The sequence below is a fragment of the Corvus cornix genome, chromosome 1A (assembly GCF_000738735.6).
Source record: "Corvus cornix cornix isolate S_Up_H32 chromosome 1A, ASM73873v5, whole genome shotgun sequence".
Lineage (NCBI taxonomy): Eukaryota > Metazoa > Chordata > Aves > Passeriformes > Corvidae > Corvus > Corvus cornix.
Window position 1 is genome coordinate 35,039,264 of NC_047057.1, and position 21,053 is coordinate 35,060,316.

Genomic DNA, 21,053 nt, shown 5'->3' on the forward strand with positions numbered 1-21,053 from the left:
GAATAAAGGAAGGGGGAGGGGAGCCTTAACCATCCAGCTTTATATTCAGTTTTAGATGAAGGAAAAATTACCACTGGAAGGAGGACTGTAAAGCACCACCCTTGAGTCACTTACTGGTATGTAGCTTGCATTAATGTAGTCTGAGCAAGGGTCATCATCCACACTGGAAAGCTTCACTCTTGATGTATCATCTAGCAAGAAATTGATTACAAGAGGCTTAGGGCTAGGTCTTGATTTTCAGTCCCTCCCGCACTAACAGAAATGCATTTGGGAAAGGGCTGCCAGCACTGTTAAAAGATTTTATATGAAAAGCTAATTTATAAGGAATAACTGCTGGTTTTACTGCCTCTTTCATCCGTGAGTGCTGTGGAGTGTTCCAGAGACTAGGAGATAGATGGTAAGAAGGAAGCAGTAAATATACCGAACTTCCTCTGCTGAGCTGCATAGGATTTGTTGTGACAACAAAAGGGCCAAAATAGCATCGTCCTTTGATCCTAACAGCAGTGTGCTGTACTGGAAGCAGCACCCAGCTCTGCCGTTGAAAGAATGCACTTCAGTGATATTCCGAGCTACGCTGAGCAAGCCAAACATCTTCCGTAGGTAAAGGGCCCTCTGTACAGAGATACAGAGTGCCTGAGCTGCCAGGACACTGATTTGTGAGAAAACGCTGTGTTGGATCTCAGTCAGGTGTCATTGCTGGCATGGGCAGGCAGGACACAGGAGAGGCTGTGCTTCAAGCACATGCCACATCCATTAGTGGGGATGTGGAGCAGTGAGTCATGTGGTGTTCCTCCTTGATGTCTTACCTCCAAAATGACAGGTAGGAGATTAAAGGGGGAACCTCTCAATGACAAGACAGGTCTTGTCTGAGAAGAACAGGGTTAACTTCACACACGTATCTTACCATGCAGAATCACACTGGCTCTACATTGTATAGTAGCTTTGCTGTGTACTCTGAAGAACAAAGATTTGGCAAGGCTGTCACAGAGCACTGAATGGATGATCCCCTGCATGTAAACAACCTTACTGTTATTTCTACTCTCCTTGTTATCAACAGTGACTGAATGCCCCTAATAGCTGGAGCTTTTTCTCCCTGGACTGAATGCTAGTCATTACACCTCTAGTGTGAAATTAAATTACTGGTCTGTGTGAAGCCACTCAGGGCCATGCATCATCTGCCTCCAAGCACAAGAACCTGAGCTGGCAGAGATATTTCATCTCAGACAGAAAGAAGGGAAGGGATTGGCTGCACTCTCTTTTCCACTAGGCTTGCTGAAAAAAAGTGAAAAATAGCTGGTGTGATGCAATATTACACAACCAAAGCTAAAACTCACAGGGCAATATATTATTGTATCGATTTTTCCCTCTGTTCTCTGGCAGAAGTGCTATGTCACATGTCTGATTTCGACCCACATCTTTCAAGTCCTGCAAAAAAGTAATAGGAATAAAAAGTGAGGTGAAAATAATTAAAGGACAAGACAACACAAATGGAAATATTGCTCATCAGCTCTCAAAGGCCATGGACAGAGAACAGGGTTGGTTTTTTTATAACTGAAATAACATAGCTAATCATACTGTTTTAAAGAAAGTGCATGGCTCATAGGTACCTTCCATACTTTATCCCACAGATGTGCCATACAAATAAATGCTGCTGATCTCAGCCAGACAGGTACCAGGCAGAGGCTGCCAACCACAAGATGCCAAACGAAGAGTTGGTTTCTGCACATGGACAAGTGGAGTTCAAATGAAATGCTCCACCTTATTTGGATTTGTGTGAATAAGACAAACAAATGCAGGCCTTTCTAATACATTAACCTGTTGATTCAGTCAGCCTGCCCCTTCATAAAGCAAGTCTTTTGCCTAGGTTAGGATCCCACCTCATACTCCTTGGACAGAAGGTAGTTGGAGTCTGCTTGAAGTTTGGTGAAGTGTGCTTCAAAGTGACTGACTTTGATCGGACTAAAATATTCAACAGGAGGAAGAAAATCACAGGATGAATCACAGTCATAATTTATCCAGTTGGTTACCAAGAAGTTTTTTAGGTATTAATTTTTTCTTTTTACCTGGAAGTTTTCCGGTACCTGGAAATTATTTTAAAAGAAAAAGAAACACTTCATCAGTATGTGATCAGGTGGGTCTGTTCAACCATAATGCCATGTTAAAAAACCAGACTTTTGACATTACCCTTTTTGCCCCAAGTTCAAATGGACTGACAGTGGCCTGTCTCTGCGAATGCTCAGCCTTGCTGTAGGTCTCTCATGGCCACTGCCGGAACAAAAAGGAAGGTATTCTGTTACATCGTTAAGTTCTGAAACTGGTAAGAGGTGGCAATGACATAACCTAAACTGGAAAATGGTAAATTGGGAAAAAAGGAATTTAAGAAAGTATGTTTCGATTTTTGGCTCTGATCCTGTGACATTGCTCTTAGCTGGAGCACAGAGCTTTCTTGAATTTTAGCTTGGAAATAGTGGTGTGGAGGATAAGCATGGCACAGGTAGTAAGACTTCTTTCTTGTCTGAAACACTCACAGCCCAGTCCATCATTAAGGAGGGTGTCCTATGCTAAGATGGGGCCTAAATCGGTTGATTCTCTATGTGTAGAGAGGAACATGCAGGGAGATTTTCAGAGCTGTAAAAGGTCTACAGCTTCCAGCACATCCACTCTCCAGACCAGGCCTGTAGCAGATTCCCAGGCTCATGGCAGGAGTAAGAGGCAGAACCACAGCAGGCTGTGGGAAAGCCATAGAAGTGGTACTTACTCCATACAGCTAGTGTTGCCTTTCATCTTTTTGCTGCCATCTCCTCCTTCAAGACACCTCCCTTAGAGAACACTTTATGTCTGATATGGGAAAACCATACCAGTATTATTGCCATCCTGCTGGGTATATAATTTACAACAAGAAGCCACATTCTATAATGAAGTTTATCCATTTTGGCTAAAAGCTATGACTAGTCAGAAAACAGGTTTTTTTTCAATCTGAAATTCTGGCATATGAAAAGACAATTCAAAAAAATATCAACTTAATTTTGTATAAGTAAAAGAACTGAATTTCAGACTTGCAGTGTTTCCCATGTAATAGAAATGTTGAGGGTTTTTTCTAATTTCAGACACTACAAAGAATTTCACATCTCTCAGTCATGCAAAATGGTTTAAATGGATAAAGATCTTTTCAGTTGAGATACAGTATTTAACTTTTTAAAAACATGTAAGTTCACTAATTAAGATTCATCTGTAATGTGAAATATACAACTATAATTGACAAAAAAATGAGAAGCCAAGTTTGAACTAATCTTTTGGACACTGAGGTAATGCCACATCTCAGTATTTTTGAATTGAAATGATAAATTCTAAATGAACAGTTTCAAAAGATTCCCATCTACAATGCACATGCAATTAATCTGAAACACTTCATTTTTTGACAAAAGACATTTTTCCCCAAAAGACTAAAGTTTGAAAGGTAAACCATTTTTTCAGAACTATTCTGACTCCTATTGCAAACAAAAAGTTACAAGGATCCTCTATGACATAACTCTGACACCATTTGAATTAAGGATATATAGATTTCCTAATCCATAAGTCATTAATTGTACACTTAGTGTGTGCAGATGTTGAGGGACATAGATTTATCTGTTGAATTGTTCAGTGCATCCATCCAATTTTTAGTTATGCCTAATCAATTGTATTACTTAAATGAATATAATTTGACATTACTTCAATAACAGAGTGATAAAGGAAGTCAACTTACCCAACTTTTTGTCTGCAGACAAATAAAGCAGTAACAGCCACCAACATCACAATCAGAAACAAGCCAGCACTCACACCTTCAATAACTCCAAACAGAGGCTCTAGAAACAAACAGTGTATTTATATATCTTGAGGAAAGGATCAGCAGAATCAGAGAATCAATAACCTTCAGGGGATCTGTTATTATCAGCTGAAGAAAATGGCTAAACAAAAGGAAGTGTAAGGCATTAAAACACTTAGCTAAAACCCGGCCTTGATTTTCTGTCCTCATTTTTCCAAAACATTAAACAAATTTATTCACTCCCAGCCACAGTAAAAGAAAGCACAGCTCCATTACATTGAAGTGGCTCTCCTGCAGTTAGAAGCTTTCTTGGTGATAGCCCCATTGAGCATTTTTCCTTTTCTCTACTTTCAGCAGCTCTGTCACGCAGCCATCTGAATTTTCTAGTAAGGGTAGATAAGCCATGGCTCCAGCTTCATCTCAGAGCAGCCCTCAGGACAGGCACAGCAAGATTTGTTCCACTCCTTACAAATAGTTCTAGATGCCAGAGTATTCTTAGGCACAATATCTAATCACATGGCACAGACACTGATAAAAGCCTGAAACTAACCTGCCTCTGTAGTGATCGGTAAAGAGAAGAAGGTGTCTGCAAAGAGCGGTTTAGGAAGTTCCTTTGGGTCTTCACTGAAAAGCTGGGTAAAAGCTCGTATGCTGATCCTAAAAAAACCAGTAAAAAAACAGCTCATCAGATGTTCAGAACCAACAGCAGAAAAGTAAAAACTCATTTGCCCCCTATGACACAACTAAAACATTTCCACTGACCACCAATTAATTCTTAATTACCTGAGTTAATCAGTATTCTACTTAATTAATAATACTGATCCCTGAGCCCAGCTTGTACAGGTGAAGTGCTCTGAGGTACCCTGGCAGAGGTAACAGATGGGGCTCTGGCTGCTGGCACACACAGCCTGACCATGTCTGAAGGCAGGACTAGCAGAAGCTGCAGAGGAGAGAGGACTCAGAAATATTTCTCAGTGGGGACACATTTTCCCTTTGTTTGGCTGGGCACGACTGTGCTAATGGATAAATGCTATCAGCCTCTTTGTTCTTCTGGTAATGTGGGTATTTCCCAGACTGAAATTTTGGGAAGTGTGCCCCAATGAGAGCAGACTATAATAGGGTAGCACTGTTTTGATGATGATGATGAAGAAGCTGAGACGCACAATGGGCACTCCTTGGCATGTGCCTTCTGTCCATGTGCCTTTTCAGTGAGCAGCTTGCAGATCTCTCAGGACAGTATTTGCCTGTGGGAGGGGTGTGACAGACACACTGAAGCTCACGTTTGGTCTCACAGCCAGCGTAACTGCTGAGCCTGGTCTTGGCAGTCACCCCCTTCTACACCCTACAGCTAACCTGGACCTAGATCTGGAGCCTGAGGATGGTGCCACAGGATAGAATAACCTTGAGGTTTTTCTATCTTGTTCCAAAGGAACAAGTGGGGTAGTTCTGCCAGACTGAGTGAAGCATGCTTGCCTTCTGCTGTTAAGTACTCTTCTGACTCAGCCAGTGGTCTTCAGTCCTTCCAAAGAAATGTTTAGCAGCAATAGCAGAGCTTTGCATCAAGTTGAGGTAAATAAGTAAACCTGTTCACTGCACAGTGTTTTGTACGTAATTAATCATATCTTTCCCATGCTAGTGAATGACTGGTTCTTACCTATGGAACAGGGGCATGGATAAAGCTTTCATAAATTTGCAGTGAAACACAAAGAACATTGTACAACCCACTTACTAATCTACAGAAGCTCAAGTGGATCAGGCACCCAAATGACACCAAGCCTAATAATGCGACAGAGCACAACTACCAATATAAGTCTAACCTATAAGCAGTTCGAGGCTTTAGAGGTCCATCGCAGAATTTCTGGTGATCTGGATCACACTTTCCTCCCAGATTTTCCATTTCTCCTCCAAGCTTAATGTCAAAGCTTTTATAGTCACTTTCAGGGTTTTCAGCACAGCTACTGGCAAAATAATTTGTCTGGTAGATGCGTATAGAGTTGTTGTGTTTGTACTCCAGGTAGGAAGGTAATGGGTGCTGCTCATCGGGCTTTGGTCCTTCACTACCTACATCAGAAAGTCAGAAGGTTTAGATGCCACAGCCATTAATGTGATGAGGTCTATAGGCTCAAGCTCTTGACAGACATATTCTTATCCAATTTTCTATTTCTTGGAAGCTACCTCATGAAGACAAAGCTACAGTGGTTAGGGTACCTTGTTTCTAGTACCAACTTTTCTATTATTTTTTAGGTAGATTTCCTCACAAGTCCTCAGTGCAACTTTTGCTGAAATAGGAATGCACAGGTCGTATTCTATGTTATGACATTTTTTCCTGTGCTGTTGGTGTGAGTTTTTGTGGTCCAGATTCCTGGATCCTACTACCAGTTATTTCAAAAAACAAGTAAAAAACCCACACACTGACAACTCTACTGTATATAGAGAAGAACTACAGTAGGAAATTACAGGGATCCCCTGAATGTAAATTCACAATACTAGAAAAAAGACTCAGATAGGCAAAGCCATGGTAATGAGCGGTCCCTTTCTCAAAGAGCTTTACAGTCTGCCCAAACATGACAAAGCCAACAGTAGAAATACTATCTGATTTTTTTTCCTAAGAGCTCATGGACAGAGAGATTAAGAAACTTCCATGAGGGCAACAAAATATGTCCTGGCATGCCAGTAAATGAAGCCACTTCTAAAAATGAGGTACTAACTGTTGAGACATGTATCTGATTTGTCAGACACATGTCTCAACAATAGGTCAACTGTAGAAAGGGAGGTTTACATGCATGCCACAAGGACAATTTCTGTTCTGTTTTACAGTGCCACATGCTTCCATTTTCTTCAGTCAGCAAACATCACCTGGCAGACCTTAGGCTTCTCAGCATGGCTTAGTGAAACTCTCCAAGAGCTGCCTTTTAGTGGTCCCACCTTACATTTAAACTACCTTTTGAGACCTGTGTACAGCAAGGCAGTTTTTTCCTGTGTTCATCGCCAATGGCAACCAACATAACTTTGGAAATTGTCTGAACATAACCTAGAGTACAGAAGTGTAACCTAGAGTACAGAAGCTAACTACTACCTCTGTCTGAGCACTGTAGTTGCTACAGACTCTCTGAGAATAGGATGGAGTTCTTAAATCCTCAGGCTAGAGAGGAAGTATGGATCCCAAACCTGTATGACACTCAGCCACTAGATGAGGAGAAACCCCTTGGCTGTGCAGTGCTAGGGATGTACTTCCTCATGTAAATTTTATAGGCTATAGAGAGAATTGCATTAAATCATAACACTTACCATCAGCCTCCCTCACAACCACAGTAAAGTACTTCACAGCTCCATTAGTATCACTAAACCAGCTGCAGTTAAAAGTAAAGTTGATGGAGGATTTGGTAATCAGCACGTCTTTTTTGTTCACTCGTATGTCTGGAGGTGGCTGAGGAGGACCTGAGTGATTAAATAAATAGAAAATAAATACAAAATAGAGAGAAAGCATTACTTATGTACTTGCTGTGGGCTAGATCTAGTAAGGAAAACGCAATTTGTAATAAATCTTGGTTGCCTGGACCCAAGTCTCTGATTCTATTCTCTTTGCAATCAAGAAAGTGTCTTCACCTCCTACAGCAAAACTGCCAAAAAAATGAAACAAGCCAGCAGTGAATTCACCATAATAAGAGTGACACCTCCTCAGAAGGAATTCCTGCAGAAGCCCACATGGAAATGCATTAAAGTCATGTTAAGTCTATGAAAACAGAAATTGTAGCTGCTAAAAATGACCCAGGTTTAAGCCAAGAATTTGGAGGACACCTAACACACTACAGAAGTTACCTATTTTAAGCATCTGTATTTCTGCTTTATTTTCCAGAGGAACAGCCAGGGTCAGCCAGACATAGTATTCAACTACAGACTACCATTTTCTGGACTGACTGCAGAATTTCTATAGGAAGTGTTCTTTACATGATACAAAACTATACCTTGAACAGTGACACAGCAGAAGTTAACTGGAAAGGGAAGTACACAAAGAAGAAAGTGCAGCAAAAGTGGGGATTTTAAGGATCTACATTCCTGAATCTTTTAAAAATCTGTAGTACTGAAACTATATTACACATACGGGAAACATATAAAAAATGTAAGCAGGTGGCTAAATTTCAAAAGCTTTTAGAATGCCAAAAGAACCAAAAATTCACACATATATATGCTGTTTAACTAAACCCCTTACATCTACAAAGAGCAGCTGCAATTTTTTGTGTTCCTCTGAGGTAGGGTCTCCAGTCTTTACCAGGGTCTGGGAGAGCAGCAGCGTTCAGAACAAATAAATGACAACAAACAAACATAAACATAAACTAAGTAAGAATAAACGTGAATCAGCAAACCTTCAAATAGGACCCACTCTCACTTCTTGTGACATGAATTACTAGGTCTTACATCTGGCTTTGTAGGATCCTTTGTGATAGAGGAAGAAGATTAAAAGGCAATTGAGGGGCAAAGGACAAGGTGGGTTGGCAACTGAACTCTAGCTTAGCTCAACAGCTCCCAAAGCAAACATAATTTTTATGATCTAGCATTTCACACAAACATGGCTTTTAATAAGAAGCTACAGAGGCATCCCTGAATATAAGCTTCCTGGCCATCCTCTCATTTTTGAGAAGTTTAGCTCTAGAGCAATTCAGGCCTCTGCACTGTGCTGTGCCACTGCATGCTGAGGTAGTGCCAAACCTGGGGGAGCTCTAGGGTCAGTGATGGTAGGCTGTTGACTGCAGTGATGCCTGGCAGTGCAGAGGCACCAGCAGATGCTACTGCTATTCTCCACTCAGCAGCCTACGGGTAGAGAAACTGAAGAAGCTGTTTCAAAGCACATGCTATGGAAATCTGGATCCTCCCTCAGGTAAAAGTCCTACAGGTGATTTGGTCAGATAGCACCTAGAAGAGTCTACAGAAGCCCAAAGAGAATGTAGTACTACAATCTAATGTCCTTACTGATGGATATTTGTGCTGAGGATGGCTACCATCTATGACGGGAAACAGCCAGACACAGAAAGTCAAGCAGCAACCATGAAGACAACTGAAGGCATGTGATGATGAGTACAGGATATTTGTTTATGTTTCTCAGGCTATATTTCATGAATGAGCCAAATAGTTGGGTCTGGCAATGTAATGAGAGGCAACATAGTCAAAATCCTGCATTGTCTGTCACAACAGGGACCAAAGGATGGGTTCAATCTACTTTGGCCACCACTCTATACATTGGCAATTGGGGAGCTCAGAACTCCTTTTACTGTCTAACCAACAGGAGCAATTGATTATTGCTGCTTGAGGCCTCTCTTCAGGGCAACTCTGAATTCTACTTACGATCGATCATTGTGATGGTGCTGTCTTCAACCACTTCACTCGTCATGTCTGCAGAATGCACCTTGATGGACACCAGGTATCGCTTGTGGGGAACAAGGGTCATGATATTAAGTAGAGATTTGTCTTTTTCTATCCTTTTAGAAAATTCCACTTCACGAGTGTCCATTTTTTTGCACTCGACGCTATACCCATCAAAGTCAGAATCGGGAGGAGTCCAGGAGCACGCGATGGCAGTAGAGGTTTGGGGCCGACAGTGAAGGCTTTGGATCTTGTCTGGTTCTAGAGAAATGTTGGGAAGTTGAAGCTCGGTAGGAAAAGGGATAGGTGTCATACACTCTCTGCTCACACTACAGCTCCTAGATTCTGCATCAACCATCAGATCAGAGCAGGAGGCTGGGAGTCAGAATTCCCAGCAAATCTTTGCTGCCTGATTATTATGCAAGGCTGTCTAACTCATTTTAGTCATCTGAAACCAGATCTAGTGACATCTACCCCATCAGCTTTGTGAAACTCCAGTAATTAATTGTGAAAACAAGGAAAAAACTCCTATTTGTTCAAGTCTTAACATGAACAGCAACACCACAAAGCAATGGATTTCTAGAAAGCTGTTACAACTTATTTGGAAGCTCCATGTGGTCACCAGTATCAGTCAATACTGATACTGTCATCTCATGACTGATCTTGTCTCCTGGGCAGCATGTGATGTGTCCATGTAACTAAAACATACCACAGAAATATGCTTCATCCATGTAATATGGAAGCACCATTTGTATCATGACATGTAACAAAGACAGGGTTTCACTTTCAGATGGCAAGCATCTACATTTAAGTGATTAAATACAGGGGAAATTTTAGTTATTATGCCAAATTAAAGAGCTATATAGCTTACTAAACATAGATGTCAATTTAGAGCTGAATCCCACCCCAAATTACATGAGGATTTGCCACGACTAAGTTATTTTTACAATTTCACGTTACTTTTTCAAATCAGCCTGTTACTGATGTTGCTAGAGACAGCTAGAGATGAAACAGATTCACAGACATGGACAGAAACACAGAGCAGTGGAATACTGATTCCAGTTTCAAATCTAGTAAAGCACAGTTTCTTTCATCCTTCCCGTGTTATCATTCAGAAACATTACGATTATTTCAATATATTACCATCAGAGAAGTTTGGATATTTAGCTTTATTTTACCTCTGAAACTGATTGATTTAGGCTCTGCAACCAAACAGCTTGACCCTGGATGTGAAGGTTGTAAATGTCTATTTTCAGTCTTTAAACAGCTGACCTTGCACACAGCAAAGGTTTAGAATCTAGCTGAATTCATCACTGTCACTCATGAATTTATTAATGGAAATTAGTGATTGCATAAAGAACTGGTAATATTTTACAGTTTTGCATCTTCTTCAGTTGAGTGTTAGGGTGCAACGGAAACTTTTACTTACTTGTTCTCACACTTGCAGACTGTGACCGACTGTATGTCTTCCAGGTGCTGCCACTGACGGTTCTGACACTGAACTCATAGAGTCTTCCAGGTCGCAGGCCATAGATGATGCGTACTTTAGATTTGCTGCTGCTGTAGGGGTTGAATACTGTGAGGGGATCCTTTGGAAGCCACTGCAACTCAAAATCATCATAGTCTGTCCAGTCTGGAGGACCCAGCCAAGTGATTGATAAAGAAGTGTTTGCAACATCAGTAAATGACACAGTGTTAGGAGGGCTGGGTGCTATGCAGAAAGGGGGGGAAAATGAGAGAAGAACAAGAGATTCTTAACAAATTTTTACACAAGACAAATAAGATGAAACACGCATTATTTTGTTCATGCATCACAAAGTAGTTTGTATTATCTTGTATACACAGAAAGTTACTGCACCTGTGCTGATGATGGTGACTCTTGCAGTCATAACATATTCCTGAGGCTTTAAAAGGAAATCAGTGCATGTTTCTTTCACATTCCATTGGTTTAATGCACTTAAGGTTATCCTTCACCTTAATACCTTCAATGACTCTTACAATACATCCTCCCTCAGAAATAAGTCTGTTGCATAATTGTGAACTAATGAATTCAAACAGATGGGACTAAAAAAAACTCCCATACCTGTTCTTCCTTCAGCATTTGCTGTGTTGGTCAGGTCACCACTGTGAGTTACCACAACCAAAGTGTACTTTCTTCCAGGAACAAGTCCCTGGAAATGCCACTCTTCCAGGTCTTTCCTTTGCTCGGTTTCTTTCTGTGTCCCATTTGGGTTGTAAAGATTCAGCTCATAGAAGTCAACATCTCCTGCTGCTGGACCCCAAGTGAACCACAGACTATCCGTCATGTTTCGGTTGGATGCCTTGAGACCAGCAACTGGGGCTGGTACTGAAAAAAGGAGGAATTAATATTACTTTAACTAGAACATCCTTTGGGTGAGAAGAAGCAAAAAGGTCAAGCAGACCTTACACTTGTCCTGTAATGATAGTCATGTTATAAACTAGACAGCCACCGCAGCTGGCTAAAAAGCAGGAAGCACATCTCAGTAGCTTCCTTTCTTATTTTGAACTGCCACTGTTACCAAGAGGTTGCAGTGTTTATAATGGGAAGCTTTGCAAGCGTTAAGCAGCGTTTTCCTAGTCAGTGTTTGGAAACACCCATTTCTGAGGCAGCTGAAGAAAAGTGCACCACTGTGCAGACATAGTCTTACAGACAGGTTACTGTATGGTGCCTCAGGGGAATAAAGAAAGGTTTCACAGAATGTCAGAGCTGCTAGAGCTGCTTAGAAAACTCTGCTTCCCACATATGGCTGAACAAACACAGAAATACAGCGAGAGCTTCCCATGGGAAACAAGTTTAATTTACTGGTAGATTGTCTACCCCATTAACCCTACTTGCTTTGCCTTTTTGCCTTTTCCACACATAGGCCAATATTGCTTTTAGGAGGGGAGACAGCCATTTTCCAGCTTAAGGAGCATACATTGGGATGTCTCTCTTCTGACATGAGCTCCCGGGAACTATTGTAGAGTTCATTTGTCCTGTTGTAACTACATCATTCAGAATTTACCTTTTTATATATTTAATGCTTTTTACATATTAGAGTCAATTTTGATACTTCTAATAGTTGCTCTAATCTAGTATGAGCATCAGACTCAGACAAGGTCAGTGGTGTCCCCCATGAGCACCACACTAGAGACAGATGGTTTTCTTAGATGTTCTTGCCTGTTCTTCCATAGACAGATGACTCGTTAGTGAGGTCTCCACTGTGCGTAACAATCACCATTCGGTACATCCTGCCTTGACGCAGGTTCTGGAATGAACACTGCTGGAGATGCTGCTCTCCTGAGATCCTGTCATGAAGGGACTTGTCTGGATTGTATAGGAAGATGTCATATGAATCAAGCTCCCCTTGTGAGGTGGTCCAGCTGAAGGACAGTCGGTCAGTGGTGTTCTCTGTGACTTTCAGATTTGTAACAGCTGCTGGAACTGAAAAGAAGGATAAATGCAAAAGTAAATATCGGAGTCTAGGCACTAAGCTGAAACTTTAATAAACTCAGGGCTGTAACACATTTCAATTAAGCCTCAAGTAGCTAAGTAGTGTCAACAGCAACTGTCAGAAACAAGGGGAAAGCATTTATGAGATGCCACTGAGTCTCTCCAATACAATATTTTTATTTCCCAGAAGGCGTGACTAGACTGTGCTCACACAAACAGTCCATTAGTTTCTACAAGAAGCTTTAAAGACTACAAGCAAGATGTGGCCTTGAGTTTAGAAGGGTATATTCACTTCAAATCCTGCAATAAGAGCCTTGAGACTGTGGATTAAAAACTGAATGACAACAAAGCATTCAGGTATTTCCACAAAAGACAGACCGAGGGAAGCATCCAACATTTTAGTTTAATATCCTTATTACGAACCATGGTCACATTATGATAATAAATCTCAGATTCACATACAAAGCATGTATCAGGAAAAATTATGCATAAACATCCTGAGTCCGTACCTTGCTAGAATCTTTTCAGAATCAAGATATACAGATGGTTCATGTATTTAATGATATATGACTGAGGGAAGTATAAATAAACCAAGATGTTCTAATTACCTGTTCGGCCAACAGTTTCTGCACGCTTACTGAAGAGCCCACCACTGACTGTCAAAACTTGTATTTTATACTTCTTGCCAGGCAGTAAATCTTCAAATTTGTGCTGTTTGGCAGTAGCTGGCTCTGATTTGTTACTCAGGAGGATTCCTTGCTCGTTCAAGAGCAGAATGTCATATCTTTCGGCTACACCAGGGGCTTTCTGCCACGTTACTAACAAGGAATGACTGCTGTAAGCATGATGGGCTAATAATTCCTGGACAGAGGCTGGAACTGGAAGTGACAGTTAAAGGCAGGACATTACCAGGTGAGATACAGACCACTCAACACACAGATGTGAATAAAGTAACTAATAGAACATAACTTTATGTATTTTCAGGTTCACTTGTGGGAAATGTCTGTGCATATGTTTATGCAAACAAATAACTCCTAGACATAAATACAAACAGATGAAGTTATGGAGCATCAGGGATGTCTGAGCTGGGAATGGAGAAGCAACAGATGTATATAGACTATCATGAAAAGATGGAGAAGGAGAGTGGAATGAACTGACTGAAACAGTTAAGAAAGGAATATGAAAAATAAAGGAGTAGTAAATTGGTGGAAAATAGGAGCCCAGAATTGAAAATGTTAGCCAGCAGCTGCTGCACAAAAATCAAGGCCACCGATAACAAATGCAGGTGCTAAAGAAAGAGGATAGATTAAAAGCAAGCTATTGCATTGCTCTGTATGTTGTGACACCCAGGATACTGGGGCATTATATTGTCTTACAAGCCTTGACCATGCAATAGGCTCTGTTAGAACACAATACTTGACTACATGGAGTAGATGCATGTGTCAGATGGGTACAGGCATAGGAAATGAGAGGGATGGAACTGCATTCATCCTATGAAGGAAGACAATAGGCTGGACTAGAATTCCATGCACATTCACCCATGTAAAGCTACTGACATGACACATCTCGTTGGTATTAACAGACCTGTGCCTACATCATGACTCATGCTCTTTGAGATAAAAGCTTTCCATGAGTCTGAATGTCCCCATGCCCTATGGTACATTCATAAACATTATTAAACAAGGGTCAGTCTCTGGGAAGACATAATGAAACTTTCTCGTTGTCTCAAGAGAAACATACTTGTTCTCCCAAAAGCTGCTAAGCTGTTGTGCAAGGTGCCACTGTTGGATTGCACCACCACCCGGTACTGCTCCCCAGCTTCCAACTTGTGAAACATGTGCTCAGAGACGTGTTTGGAGACACTCTGGGAATCAAGCTGATGGTTTTGCTGAAATATAGTCACTGTGTAGGAATCAACATCTCCACCTCCAGGGGTCCAGCTCACTTTCAGGCTGTTTGTCATGCCATTAGGTGACACATGAATATTTCTGACCTTGCTTGGAACTGGAAAAAAACAGGGGAAAAAAAGGCACCTGCTCACAAATTTCCTATTTGACTCAAGCTTCCTAATTTCTACCTACTTTATGGCCACAGAAAAAATGATTCAAAAGAGAAAGATCATTTACAGGTACAAGTAATTTCATTCATGGGTAAACACAAGTAAAATTGTAAATATTTGTGTGGGATTATGCCATTTTTGAAAAGCAATTCTATGTGTAACCTCCCTCTTCTCCACATGATGCTTTAAAAACACCTCAAAAAATCAAAGCTCTTTAGGTACCCTCAGCTAGTTAGCCATTTTGACATTATTATCTCGATTGCTCTCTTCAGGTAAGTAAACAGAGGTGTAAAATGGGTAAGTGATTTAGCTAGAGACACTAAGCAAACAACAGGCATGCCTGGGGATAACAGAAACCGAAACACTGACATCTCAATACGATTCTCATGCAACAAATCAGATTCTCTGCCAACAATCAAATATTGGTAAATGTGACATTTGTTTACTAAGCACAGGTCAAGCTGGCTGTAGTACTACTGTGATTTTCAATGAGACCTGCTGTCTCTGAGCCAGCATTACAGGAGCTTAAATAAAACCATGGCTCACCCTTGATTTTCAGTGCTTCATTCTAGAGAAGCCTCAACACATTTTAAATACCACATTATTTCTTACTTGTCAGGCCTTCTATGAAAGTAGCACGTTGTGCATCTCCACTGATGGTCAAGACAAGAATTTTGTATAGACGTCCTGGAGTCAGAGCTGTGAACCAATACTCCTCAATGGTGTTCACAAGGAAAATGGGTGGGAAGATCTTCATATCATTGAAGAGGAGTTGAATCTCATATTTATCAACATCCCCCTCAGCCTTTGACCAAGTTACCTGCAGATCTTCTGTGCTCCTGTTATTAAGAGTCAGTTCCTTCACTGACTCTGGCACTGAAGAGGTGAGAAGAAAGATAGGAAACTTCTCAGTACTTACTAACAGATCACAGCAAAAAGCTAACAGCCATGCTTCTGCGCTACAGTTTTTCATTCAGTTCCCTAGGAAAGCAGCAGATTGCAGATGGTCTGCACCCCATCTAACATTGGAAGGTCCCGTTTCAGGACAGAAGTCCACAATCTATCAGCATAAAAATAATAAATAAATAATACTGGAGCCTGCAGGGAGCTGACCTAGCCAACAAAAACTGAGTAAGGTCTGTATGTGCAACAAATACAGTGCAAAGAGGCCTGAGCTAGTGCCAAGGCAAGGCAGCCCACCTGTGTGATGCAGCACCACAATGCACTTTCCAGCTTGTACCAGACACAGGTGAGTTGCTTTTGCCCAGTGCTACATCTGTGTAAAAAACTGAGTTTCTCAGCATGGCTCCTTAACTCACATACAGTGCCAGGTGAAGACAGGCAGATTGCATGCAGATCCCTGCTGGCTCCCAACTAGCCACCTTACCACTCCTGCCCCATGCTCTCCAATTGCAGTTCTTGTAGTGGTTTGAATAGAGTGAGGTCTAGTCTATCTTCTTCCTTATATATTTCCATGACCAGAAAAAACTCTTTTGTACATTCTGGCATAATTTATTTATAAATACTAAACTCATGTGGAAAACAGTACAACTGTTTTTTGGCTTTCAGTGTTTCAAGATTTGCTTTCCAATTTAACAGCACAGGTCTCTTCTTTCACTTTTTGTTTGTAACTTAAACACTGCTTTCTGTATTTGGAACAATACACAGTCAAAGAGTTATAGTCAACATTCTATGTTAAAATCATATGGGATTTTTGTTCCTGGGTATGGTAAATGAAAAAAAATAACCCTGGAGTGTCTCGGAATGTTTCCAGGGTGCTTACTTACTTGTTCTGCCATAGACCCTTTCACTAGTTTCATATTTCCCACTCCTTGTGCTGACTGTGACACTGTACTGCCTCCCTGGGACCAGATTAGTGAACACACATTCATTTTCATCCTTTGGGACACTTTTTGTTTGGATGAAATCATTGTTGTTCCTGATGATCACTTCATAATTATCAAAATATCCAGATGCATGTAACCAGGATACCTTCAAGTAGTCACTTCTGGCTGAATTGCTGACAGTAAGGCCCTGAACACTTGAAGGGACTGAAAGAAAAAAACACATAAAGATTCAGAAGGCAATAATTTCCTGCAGTAACAGGAGCTGTGATAGAGAACTATATTTGTGGTAGTTACCAGAGTTTTGTGAGGAAATTGCAAAAAGACAACAATATGGATTTAAGCAATTAAATAGTAACTGCAGTTTCCAGGCTGCTTTACATCTTACGACAGTACAATGGTTTGCCTTTCCAATTTTTGGTCTTACGGAACTTGCTCCGTTTTTGTTAGAGTTGTGAGTTCCACAGCAAACACTGATCCAGAATTTGGTTCTTGTCCTTTCATGGCTGTTCCTTGGATTTTCACTTAGATCATGAGAAGACTAAAATTGCACTAACTTGATACTCTTTGTTATTTTAACAATATTACAATCTTTCTTTTAGTTTACTGGTTTACGAAGTGTAAAGTCTCAGTTTTTACAATTTTTGAGAAAGTTTTAAAAGGTTCTCCATCATTATTTCCATCCTTTTCTGAGATTTCTCTATTCCTGTTACAATATCCTTGAAAATTGCATGACCAAAACCACAGACGTGTCTGTGTCTTACCAAAACCAACTGACATGGGTGTTACTCATTATTGTGACACCCCACTAACATTTTACTAATTATCCTATCCTATTCTGTTCTTTCAGTGCCTGAGTAACTTTCTGAGGAGATGATCTGCAGGATATACATGAAGGGCCAGGGAGAGGCATTAAGGGCAGGACAACACATTTGAGCCAAAACGGATACATTATTTCTGCTCACTCATAAGGACTGACATGACTTTTATTCATGCTAAAGTATTTTTGCATGACATAAAGCAGCAACAGGGGCATAAGAATAAAACTAAGTCTATAAAGCTCTACTTTTATAGTTTGACCCTCCAACCCCTACTCATCCATCCCAGTTTGGTCAGATATTGATAAATCATTGGTAATGGCTATACAAAACAGTTACAGTGACTGTACCTGCTCAGAGCCTCTCTTTACCTGTTCGTTCCTGGCCGAGGGAATAGTTTTCATACTTTCCACTCTTTGTGGTTATCATCACATTGTAAAGCGTCCCAGGAGAAAGGCTGCTGAAGGAGCATTCACTGAATGATTTGGAAATGGTGAGAGCCTGAACAATCTTGTCATCATGAGAGAGTGTTACCAAGTAACTGTCTACATCTCCAGAAGCTGGCAGCCAAGAAACACTGAGGTAGTCACTGCGACCGGAGTTATTTACTGTTACTCCAGTCACACTGGAAGGAACTGTGAAACAAAGAGGGAAAAACAAAAAAAAGCTTTAACTAGGCAATTCTTACCGCTGTGAGAATCCCTGAAATGCCATCCCCTGCAAAATAAGTGGTCTGGGACCCTGAGAAGTTCTGCACTGACTCCCTCTCAGCAACATTCATCTGCTTTCTTAAATAGAGTGAAGGAAATTGTCTTTGGTGGCCCGATCCCAGCACTTCTAAAATCCCAGAAGTTGAGTTATCCTCTCAAACTGCCATTCCTCAGTAACAGCAATAAGTGGTGAGGCTGGTGAGATGCTGAGGCCCGTAGCCGAATGTTTCATTTCCAGTGGGTTCTCTGACGCCTAGTGGACAAAACATGAATGCCACTTGTTTTTCAAGCCAGCAAGGCAAGCTCAAAGGCTCCGCATTGCCAGAACTATCACCACTAAGGTACAAACCTCTCAGTTATAACAGGGACAGAGCTTAGATATAATGAACTTTCACATTTTCACTGGACTCTGCTGCACTGAACTGACTTACCTCAGCAGAGGGGCTGGCCAACAGCTGTCAGCGTCAAACCCCCCCCCAGATTTTACAAAATAAACTTACCTACTTTAAGCCTTTTAGTATTATTCTTCAATTCTTTTTCAGGTTTGTTTTTGTCTTTTCACCTGAAAATAGTTGTTTTCGAGGAGAACATTGCAGAAAACTGCAGAATGCCCGGCCTTTGCCAAATTCACATAAAGGGTGAAATTGCAGTGTTGCCAAATTTTTCCTCTAAATATCCAAAGAACTGGTATTACATTTCACGACTCTTTAAACTTAAAGAATTTGATGCAACAGTAAATCTTGTTCTATGAAACACAGAAGGACCTCATAATAAGTAATTAGCCCTGGTGGACATTCTTTGATGTTGGATTAAAGAAAAAGAATGGGCTGTGACAAACTGAAACACATATACATCCCACCACCTTTAGGCTGGTTCTTGGCACACGTAAGTAAGGAGCAATCATCCTACACCACCACATGGAACAATGGAACAAGAAAGTCCCTTCCAAGGAGTGATTCGCCCAGCACAGTTGTTCATTACTCTCAGGGCATACTTTTGTCTTTGTTACAGAGTGATCCTGCTGTACAGAGCCCCACTGTAGTTAGAGCAGTTAGCTCTCTAAAGCTATATTTACACAAATCTGGACAGACAGTGTGCACATATGGACCTATACAGATGAAACTCCTGTTTTCTGAATACTCAGTGCAGTGGCTTAATCACAAGACCATTCTCTTAGGTAAATTTAGCTTTGGAGAACTAACAAAAAGCATGCTGGAGTGTTTTCTTTTTTACCTGTCCTTTCCTCTGCAATTGTTTGCCTTGAAGATATCCCTCCACTGACAGTGGTGACAACAACTGAATAAAGACCTCCAGGTTTCAGAGGATAGAAGTGGTATCTGTTGGTTTCACTGGGAACAGTTTCATTTTTAATGACAACATTCTCGTGAATCAGTAGCACTTGGTATGAGTCTACATCTCCCAGTGCTCTTGTCCAGTTGGTGAACAAGCTGTTGGTTGATCCCTGACTTGCCACAGTCAGACCCGTCACTTGGGCTGGCACTGAAAAGAAAATTGTCATAATGTTACTGAGGAGAAACAAAATTTAAAAGAATCCCCCAAAGAACAGAAGTTTAGTCACACTGAGGAAGTGCATCAAAAGAACATTCCAATTTGCAGCCAGACTCAACAGGACTAAAAATACTTCAACTGTGGACTGCTTCCTGTCTGTTGGGATGTGGTCTATGGGAAACTAACTAAGACACAGAAAGGTCTTTCAGCCTTTAGCACAGCTTTTCTCAGTCAGATGAAAATGATTCAAGATCAGGGAACTGGAAGAGATGGCATTTTATAAATACCATTAAATAAAAGCCATCAGTTTAGGAAATCACTAAGGGTTTTTTGGTGACTACTTCAAATATAGTCTGTGTCTTTCATTTTCCCTTTCCTCTCCCATTCCCAATCTTTCATTTCTAATAAATGGCAAACTTGTTTGAAGAATACCTCAGGCACAGTCATCTATACTGTGTCAGACCCTTTAATTTTGGGGATAACTGAGATGGATGGTTATGGTTTAACTTACGTCAGAAGATCTGCAGGATACCAACTTTTATAGCATCAAAAGATGAATTGTTAAACAAATGTAACATTTATCGAAGCATAAGCTCATGAACTTAGCCAGACCAAAAAGGATAAAGAAATAACAAAGGAATGGAATACGTAGCACAAATTTTACCCCAGATCCTCTTTCTTTATTTAATTTGACAATATTTGGTTATAGCAAGGAAATACAATTACTTCTAGGGATTTTTGTCTACATGACCAAGCACAAACGAAATAAAGACTCTAACTAATCACTAATGTGATTGCACTCTTCTGCTCTTGTTTTATATCAACCTTTTTGCACACATAGTACTGGTTTAGTAATCATTGACAAAAGCTAGAAAATTAGGCACATGGCTGAAGAAAATGTAAATCAAAAATCCTTCCTGTTTCATAATGCTCTCATAACATAGTTAGCTCCAACAAGACACTGAAGTGCCACATTTCTGTGCTAAATGCTCTTTTAGTGATACTGCAGGTTTCACTGGAAGCTGACCAATCTGGGATGCAAGTAAGACCTATTTCTGTCATATTTACAGCAATATTCTTCAAGCCTAGTAAGCTGTTCTGCTGCAATGAAGATTCAGAGGTTTGGAATGCTCATTAAAACCTATGTTCAAGTTAATTGATGTTTATTCTTTACAACGCACTTTGCATGTAATGTTGACACACTATCAGTGCCTGATGTGTTTTCAAGCATTGACTCATAGCAGTGAAGTGGGACCTTTATGCCCAAATAGGTCCCCTAAAGGGGCATAAGTCAGATGGAAGTGAAATTCCGGCTATCTAATAACATAGCAGAGAAATGAAAATGTAAGCTAAACTTCTCAGGCCTTGGAAGGAGTTAAAAAATTTAAGTAAGGACCACCATCCACCCTAGGCATGCTTAGATTCAGACACAAGCAGCTTGTTTCTCCCTGTGCTGTGCAAGGCCAGAGCTACATTTTAAAACTTTGCCTGCACTG

At 40.7% G+C, this 21,053-nt stretch overlaps 1 protein-coding gene across 4 annotated transcripts in view; it reads right to left on the minus strand.

Moving 5' to 3' along the window:
* PTPRB (protein tyrosine phosphatase receptor type B) overlaps positions 1 to 21,053 on the minus strand; it is a 63,578-nt gene that overhangs the window by 11,921 nt on the left and 30,604 nt on the right. For 3 of the 4 annotated variants that reach the window (XM_039570367.1, XM_039570366.1, XM_039570368.1), the window contains 19 exons: positions 19,282 to 19,548; positions 17,710 to 17,973; positions 16,464 to 16,727; positions 15,289 to 15,552; positions 14,358 to 14,621; positions 13,226 to 13,495; positions 12,345 to 12,608; positions 11,247 to 11,510; positions 10,593 to 10,874; positions 9,146 to 9,424; positions 7,094 to 7,243; positions 5,623 to 5,866; positions 4,356 to 4,462; positions 3,746 to 3,845; positions 2,185 to 2,265; positions 2,064 to 2,081; positions 1,878 to 1,959; positions 1,335 to 1,425; positions 115 to 191 (listed from right to left, as the gene is read on the minus strand). In XM_039570367.1, coding sequence (XP_039426301.1) covers positions 115 to 191; positions 1,335 to 1,425; positions 1,878 to 1,959; positions 2,064 to 2,081; positions 2,185 to 2,265; positions 3,746 to 3,845; positions 4,356 to 4,462; positions 5,623 to 5,866; positions 7,094 to 7,243; positions 9,146 to 9,424; positions 10,593 to 10,874; positions 11,247 to 11,510; positions 12,345 to 12,608; positions 13,226 to 13,495; positions 14,358 to 14,621; positions 15,289 to 15,552; positions 16,464 to 16,727; positions 17,710 to 17,973; positions 19,282 to 19,548 — 3,632 coding nt within the window. Of the gene's footprint in view, positions 1 to 114; positions 192 to 1,334; positions 1,426 to 1,877; positions 1,960 to 2,063; positions 2,082 to 2,184; positions 2,346 to 3,745; positions 3,846 to 4,355; positions 4,463 to 5,622; positions 5,867 to 7,093; positions 7,244 to 9,145; positions 9,425 to 10,592; positions 10,875 to 11,246; positions 11,511 to 12,344; positions 12,609 to 13,225; positions 13,496 to 14,357; positions 14,622 to 15,288; positions 15,553 to 16,463; positions 16,728 to 17,709; positions 17,974 to 19,281; positions 19,549 to 21,053 lie in introns of those variants that run through there. The other variant, XM_039570369.1, reaches the window with a different exon arrangement.